Below are 8,339 nucleotides of genomic sequence, written 5' to 3'. Positions count from 1 at the left end.
CCAGCAGGACTTGCAGCATCCCAGCTGCCTGCTGGGAGCAGTCCAGGATCCCGGCTGGCAGCAGCTCCCCAGAGCCGGGGCGGGCTGCAGCTGGGAGGCTCCAAACAGCTGCACTGGGCTCCGGCATCAGCTCTGCACCAGCACGTGCAGGCAGCAAAGTGCAAACAGCTCCACCAGGCTGCACAGCTCCGGCATCAGCTCCATGCTGGTGGCGACTGCTTGTGCACCTCAGGGTGGACAGCGGGGCAGCGCAGCCCGCCCCAAGGTGCCCATGCAGTCGCTTCCAGCACAAACCTGTGCAGCCCAGCAGACCTGTTTGCACTCTGCTTGCTGCAGCTGCTCAGAGCCCAGGCTAGCTCCAAACAGCTGCACCAGGCTCATCACCTCCGTGCTGGGAGCAGGGGAGAGACCGGGGCTGTGCTGCCTCAGGCCCCTCCCCCACCGCCCGCTCCAAGGCACGCCTGCACGCGCTGGTACAGAGCTGATGCCGGAGTCTGGCACAGCTGTTTGGAGCCTCCCAGCTGCAGCTGACCCCAGCTCTGAGGAGCTGCTGCCAGCCGGGATCCCGGGCTGCTCCCAGCAGGCAACTGGGATGCTGCAAGCCCTGCTGGGAGCAACCTGGGCTCCAGCAGCTATCCAGAGCCGGGGTACCTGCTGGCAGCCACAGAGCCCAGGCTGTGGGGCAGGGGCTTTGGGTGGGGGGTAAGGGGCAGTAGGGCTGGGGGGGCAAGGGGCACAAGCAGGGCATCCTGCCGTGTACCCCTTGCCCTCACTTTGTTTTTCTGCCATGCCGGCACTCCAGCACCTTCCAAAGTAGGAATTGTGGTGTTTTTCGGCACTCCGGCCAAAAAACGTTGCCTACCCCTGATCTATAGAGACAATATAGCTTGAGAAATATGTGGTTACCTTTTCCAATAGTATTAATTTGTCTTAATGAAAAAGACAAATCTACTTCTATTCCTTCACAGCAAAGCAACATTTAACTGGTCTTTCAAAAACAAAAAGAAAAGTGAAGAAGAAAAAATCATTCTGTATTGTTTTTAGCAGGGCACTAGGGTGCCTGCTACTAGAAGTGCTGGGATAACCCTTCAGGTGCTGGTTGCTGAGGCAACCAAAGGGAGCTAATGGCTTACACCTGCCTAAGCCAGCTGAAGGAAGGGGCAGAGCCTGGCCCCTATATAAAACACAGGCAGGAGGCCAGAGGCAGTTGCCTACCAGCAGCTAAGGATGAAGGAGCTCCCTGCCAGAAGAGAGAGAAGCCTGAATGCCAGAGCAGTGTTGGTCACTGCGGTAGGATAGAAAACCCGGTAGGCCTGAGCATAGTTATAACTAGTGGCTTATGTTTAAATTGTTGCCAAGAGGCTGGTGTTTATGTTAGTTATTGATTACACCGGTGGTTTAGGTGAGGCTATAAGGGGATGGAGGAGGCCTCATAGGGGACTCACAGTAGCGTGAGGATCCCAGCCCCAGTGAGGGCACAGTGTTTGGGGTGTACAGACCCCAGCTCCAGAGAGGGGTGGCTGAGAAACCCCAGAAGAAGGGATAGAGGTACGGTGAGCCCGGAGAGAGGGCCACGTTGCCAAAAAAGGCCCCAGAGATAGGGCCGCGTTGCCGAGAAGGGGCAGGATTGCAGAGAAGGCCCCAGAGAGAGGTGTGGAGAGAGACAGGGCCACGAAGGGCCCGAGTGCCAGAGGGGGTGTAGAACCAGACAGAACATCGTCTTTTCCATCTGCGAGGCTTGGGGCGTGGTATTGGGGTGGAAGGAGCCACGCGCAGCCCACAAGGCTTGGATATACAGAACACCCAAAGCAGAAGAACTGTGGCCAAGTAGAAGAAAGGTAGCCTCCCTATAAAAACACATATACAAACAAAGTCGTGGCGGGCGAGAATAGGAGAGCATGAGTCAGAAGCTTGGCACAGTAAAGGAGGCGACAGGGGATAGCACGGCGACCCTGATGTCGCTCCTGTTACAGTTACAGAACACAGAGAGTGATGAATGGTAAAAGAAACAACAGAAGAGGAACGCAGAAAAAAATCCACAAAAAGTAAATATGGTACTATATTTATGTTCTGTAAATTCTGCAGTAAGAGAAATATTTTTCATGCTGATGAGAACAGACATCACAAAAAATATGGGAACAAGCAATTCCAAAAATATAGTAAAATTTTGGGATAAACAACAATTCAGCTGAAATTGTTTTATGTACAAATTTAGAATAATCCAATGGTATAAATTCCTCAAAGGATTTGGGATAAGTACTGGGAATATTCAAGGAACAAAAACTTAAAGAAACTAGATAGAGCTTGCCTATTATATCTGATGTCTCTGGCACAGAAATACATTCTCTTGATACAGATAACTAAGACCATGACCATACCCTCCAGCTGGATAAATCTGTTTGGAGATGCCATGGAACTAAAACAAAGCTGTAAAAAACTTCTGACAAAACCTGACTCATGAAAAGCATGATAATGGCTTTGGAGTACAGTGAAACAAATTTATAATATGGCTAATCTTCCTTAAGGTAATCTACGCATCAAAGATATACTGTCACCTTGATGTTTATTTAGGATGTATGAATAAAAATTACTTCACTTAAAAAGACTCATAAATAAACCCATAAAAATGCTTTAACCAACCTCACACTATTTATTGTCAACTGCAGAAACAAAATCACTACAGTGAACAAATGCAGGCACAAAAACTAACATGCAAATTTATTTATTCCTTCTATACTACTGGAATACTGATTGAACAGCCATTTCCAATATCATGCAAATTTTGTTTAACAGCATTAAGTATTTGCTACAAAGACAGATACATTATTTAGCTGACAACAGAGATTATCAAATACTATATTTCCAGTATAAAGAAGCTGGTACACTATTATGACTGAGACCTGATAATTAAATATCACTTTTAAAATGGAAAACACTAATTACTTATTTTCTTTCCATAACCAGATGGAAAACAATATATTAGAGAAAGGTCATGCAAAACAACACATACTTCATAAATTCAGACTTCACATTCAAACTTTGTCTTTACAATTAGAGTAACACGATTGTTAAAACTATTTAGTGCAATGATTGTGAAATTATGTACCTATAATAGAGTACTCAATCAGTGAGAGGACATTACAATCAAAATATCTGTCAGTTCTAATACTACATTCAGATAATGTCCTCTACTAAGCCTATCAGCACACCACACAAATAAAACCTGCAAAGACAATAGTAACCATAGACCAAATTGACGTGATGAGATGTGCAGTTAGCTAATTCTATATGTATAAATACATAAACACCAACATTTTTTATGCTAGATAAACTGAATAGTTAAAGTATGACATTCTGAGTTACAAAGGACACGAGGAATTTCAGTGTTGTGACTTCTGATTTTCTAAATTCAGATAATACCACATAGTATAAAGTTAATCAAAATTGTGTCTGATGTAATTAGAGCTATTAGGTGGGATAATCAAATATGATCTTTGTATACTGGAACATATATTTAAAGTCTACCTTTCATTTTTATAAGAAATATTCATTGTAGACTTAATCCCAAAAATATGCTTTTGCTACATACTTCTTTAGCAAGGAACATGACTTCCAAGCAATAAGCGAAGTAAAGGATAAGCACTGATTTTGTTTGGGGAAGGGAATATTAAGGCAGCTGGGGGAGGGGGGGGGTAAAATATTTATTGTTTAATGCCATTATTTTTTCTATTCATGAAAATGCCTGGAAAAAAATTAGATGTTAGGGAAGGCTACCTAAAAATATGCAGTATCTACCATGACTATGAACTGACAAACTAAGGATCTCAAGAAAATTATTTAAACACAAGCATGCACTGCTCTGAACTGATCAGTTCCTTTTACAGAATGCTCTCTCTTTCCTCTCCAAAGCCTGCAGCATCTGAGGCAGTAACAGTGTGGAGTTCTGATGCATCTTTTGATAGCCTGGTATAACTTGAACGCTGACTTCGCTTGTGAGCCACACTCTTCAGGTTCTCATTCTGAACAACAGTTGAGTTAGAACTTGTGCCAGGCCGCAGGATAATTTGAGGGGACTCCCTGATACCTTCGGTTTCTTCAAAATTTTGATTACCTCTATTAGCTGGAGCACTGTTATTATTTAGAGTGACGGTACTAGGGGTTCTGTTTAAATTATAGACTTTCTGGCAAGCAGGCCAATTCTCTTCAGGACTGCTTGCTATTAAGCTGCTCTCTGAAGGGCTTTTCTTATCTTCTGAGCAAATAGACATGCGTACTACAGCTGGATCTTGAAGACCACTCAGGCTGTGTGGAATCCCTCTCTTTCCACTGTGGCTATCATCTTCTAGTTCAATGAGATTTGCCTTTTCAAGCTGAGAATCATCTGCTCCTTCATTATGAAGGGAGTGATTTGGAGAACTTTCACTGGATCTCACACCAGAGTCAGAAGAATCTTTTTTATCTAGAAGAGCATCTGTCAAATACTCCTTTGCTTTGATGAAGGTTCTGATAGGCTCAGATCCATGTTCTGGAGATTTTGGCTGTTTGTCCATTTTTCCATCCATTTTCTTGTCCTTACCTTCCTTGAGAAGTGGAGTATTATCTGACTCTTCAGTTCCAGACTCATCTTCATCACTTGGAAGTTTCTGATAGCGCAAAGTAACTCCCTTTAGTTTTATATCTGCTGCCTGGAAAATGCTTGTTCTTTCTGAAGATTTCTTTCCTGGGAGAAGCTTGGAACCTGACTGATCAGATTTTTCATCTTCCTCAGTGATAGGATCCAAAGGAGATGCATCATTAGTGGAAACACCTGAAGTACTGTAATCTACATCATTTCTCTTCAGCAGAAAGGACTTTCTTCCATCATCTTGTTTCTGTTCACCATCTTTTCCTTTTTCTTGTTCAATACCGGAATGGAGGGAGCCTCCTGATGTACTCTGCCCCATATAGAAAGCTGTTGTACTATGTGGGGAGGACCTGCCACTTACAGTAGTGGAACTTGCACCCCCTTCTAGTTGGGACATTTGAGCAATATATTCTCTATACGCATCTCTATATTCTGCTTGCACCTTATCAGTAAGCTTTGAGATTTCAATACTGGAATCTTGAGAATTGAGACTTGAGAGACTGGGAGTTCTGCGAGTTTGTGACTGAAAAAGGAAGGGAAAAGATCAAGTTAAATAAAGCAAAACTAATTTATTATCCTGAGTGTTTACAGATGATTTTAACATAATATAATTGAAAGCAATGAGTATGTGCATGTATTAAACTTTTGTCCGTCATGCATCATCAATTGTAAGGTCTCAATACCCGCTCAAACAATATATAGATATGCCCAATACAGTTATAACTGCAGTTAGGCATTTTCATCAATTTGGCAAAAACATTGTCATTTCTGTTTAACTGCAAAAGTACATGGATATACAAAATCTGTACTTTATCAAATAGATTTAAAAGTTTACTTTTACTGTAATTGCCAGAATTATCCTTGGAAAGCTGGCTCTTCTCCTACACACAAAACTTAGCTATTATTTTCATTAACAATATTTCATCTCATTTTTTGACTAAACAATCTAAAAGCATTGGTGCTGGGCATATGCTGCCAAAATTTTCATGGAATTTAGCAGAAAATCTAACTTGGACTAAGAATCTTCTGTCCCTCACCTCTCCTCTTTGTTCCTTCTCTCTTCCTTTTTCTCTCACTTGCCCTCTTCTTTGTCCTCTTTTGTTCCTCCTCTCTTGCCTATTTTTCTGTATCTGCTCCATTTCTCCTCAAAAGCTGTTCATGTACCCTTCAGCGAGCAATCATGTACAAGACCACTAGGAAGTCTCACCTGCAGGCTACGGTTGTATCCCCTTTGCACTACTACAAAGATCCTGTGGTTTAGTTTTTATTCTGGGATATATTTTACAATATGGATTCCCTTCTATTCACTAGATGTCTGTGAAATAGCCAAATAAGATTAATTATGAATATGGTACCTACAACAAGTGCTCTATATTTTATGACTACTAGAATACTTCAGTATCCATAATGCAATACTTCAATGCACGTACTTATGTATTTATGCATGTATGCTTTATTCAGTAGAGAGTTTCACATCAATAAGTATTTTGGACATCCATTTCCAAAACTGTTTTCACCCCTTTAGAAAATAAACTGTATTTTGTTTCTTTACTTATGCAAACTTGATATAAATCCTCTGAATGATGCTTCCAATGCTACCTAAGAGAAAAATCAACCAACTACTACTAATTCTGAGCTAATTTACCTCTTACTATTGTAGTTCTAAAGTTGTGACCATTCAAGACGAAAGTCTTTTTTTTTTTTTTTTTTTTTTTTACACTTGTCTTGCAAAAACTGTTTCCCTTGTTCTTGTACTTGCACAGCACATAATAAAAATGCACACTAAAAATAACTAGCTTTACCATCTTGGGATTGAAAAGGACAAGCTGATATTTAGTTACAAAAATATGAATCCAGGATTTTACCCAAAGTATAAATACGAATTTTTTTTAGCTATGTCTGAAACCCTTTTGTTTACATTTAAGTGTAAATATTAACAATTTGGCCAGGAAATAGTTTGAGTATCAAATTTTAGTCACAAACTTAACATGTTATAGTCTAGAAGGCTAGCTATATCTCAAGTTGGGCAAAGATTGAGGCACTGAGAATAAAAGTTTTGAAAAACTTGATCGAAGTATTTACTCTTTTATGGACTGTGCTCACAGAAACCATCCAAACAATCCCCTTTTAACGAATACTTTTTCCAAAGATTCTGGTGTAATCTTAAAACAGTGGTTCTCAACCTTTCCAGATTCAAGATACCCCTCAATAAACCCAAGGCATTCCTTGGAAAATGCTACCTCTTAGTTTTCATTTCTTTTGGAGTGTAGAAAAATAACAGAGTAACTCTTCTATTGAAAATAACCATACAGACCACAACAGGTCAAAATATTTACTACTATGGATTCCTACCTGAAATCGCTGGCTGTATATGTGCGTGCTTGGAGGAGGGAGAATGGGAGGGAAGGGAATTTTAACTGGAGCTTTTCCTGGACAGCTGCTCTAATTAAAACAGCTCACCATCACATGTATTACATCCGGCACCCCTCCCCCGCCCCCTTCTCCCCCCCCCAATTTCAAAAAGGTCCCAAGGGTACTTTAACTAAATCTCACTTGACTGAAATACCAGGGGGAGGGGCCTGTGACAGTGAGACAATGCTGGAGCGTTCTAATTAGAACATGGAACAGACTTGATCAATCAAGTTTGTTCCGACATGTTCTAATTACAGTACGAATGAGCATGTCTATAGACAGCCACTAGGTTTATCTTGTGAATCATGTTTGCACACTTAAGAGAGCTAACATTGCGTGAAACTCTATGGCATCCTTGAAAGGATCTCATGGCACCCCAGTTGACAATCACTCTCTTAAAAGTTACAAGCTAAAACCAAACAATGTTAGTAAGAGAATCAGCGTAGTTAACAGAGCAATCCCAACTCCAGAGTGTACTGCTGGATATTTGCTGGAACAGAACTCTGGCATTAGTCGTTATCATGTTTTATGCGCTCTATTTAATAAATAAACAAACAATCTACCAAGTTTAAGTGATGCTTGCTGCTAAAATATTTACCATACATACGGTTTGAATAGTATGATTAACAATTTTAACCAAGATCTAGCAGGGCATTACCTCATGAAGGATGAGCAATATTCCTTACCCAGAAGAGGATTATCAGAGTGGGTGAGTAGCTTAAAGGAGTGAAAGACCAAGGTGGTTGAAAGAGTGGAGATAGTATATTTGATGGTCTTCCTTCCACACTCCAAATAATGGTCTTAAGAAGATTAGGAGCTGAGATGGCTCCTGTATTGTGAGGACAAATTTGTGACCTGCCCTGTTATCAAGCAAAGTAATATACTGCACATCCAATAAACAAAATACATCTCTTCAGTCAATACCTGCCAACTTAAGTTACTGTGTCGAGGAGGAGCTTCATCCAGACCAATTGTGTTCAGTTCTTCAAAGCTGAAGTTGAGAGCATAGGGAGCTTGACCAGAAAGACCTGTAAGCTCAGTGTGAGGCAATTCACTGTTATGCCCTGAACGACGAGCAAGCTCATTATGAGGAATCACATTGGTAACATGTTCACTTCCTCCACGAGAATCTTCATGAATAGCCTGATTTTCCGAATTTCTCATTTCCAGTACCTTAAAATGTAAAAGATCAGTACAGCCATCAGTACAGCAAGATAACAGTGGCAGCACTTACTCAAATACGCTCATATACCCACCCACCAGGGAAAAGTAGCTTGCAATTTTTAAGCCACATATGTGCCCA

At 41.2% G+C, this 8,339-nt stretch overlaps 1 protein-coding gene across 2 annotated transcripts in view; it reads right to left on the bottom strand.

Annotated features, from left to right (window-relative positions):
* Positions 1 to 2,627: 2,627 nt before the first annotated feature.
* Positions 2,628 to 8,339, bottom strand: part of KIDINS220 (kinase D interacting substrate 220) — a 128,214-nt gene continuing 122,502 nt past the window's right edge. For both annotated transcript variants that reach the window (XM_014597319.3, XM_019492695.2), the window contains 2 exons: positions 7,961 to 8,209; positions 2,628 to 5,147 (listed from right to left, as the gene is read on the bottom strand). In XM_014597319.3, coding sequence (XP_014452805.1) covers positions 3,879 to 5,147; positions 7,961 to 8,209 — 1,518 coding nt within the window. In that variant the 3' untranslated portion in view covers positions 2,628 to 3,878. The remainder of the gene's footprint in view (positions 5,148 to 7,960; positions 8,210 to 8,339) is intronic.

Source organism: Alligator mississippiensis, chromosome 1, assembly GCF_030867095.1.
Source record: "Alligator mississippiensis isolate rAllMis1 chromosome 1, rAllMis1, whole genome shotgun sequence".
Classification (NCBI taxonomy): domain Eukaryota; kingdom Metazoa; phylum Chordata; order Crocodylia; family Alligatoridae; genus Alligator; species Alligator mississippiensis.
Note: the sequence above shows the minus strand (reverse complement) of the source record. Positions and strands in the feature narration are given on the sequence as shown.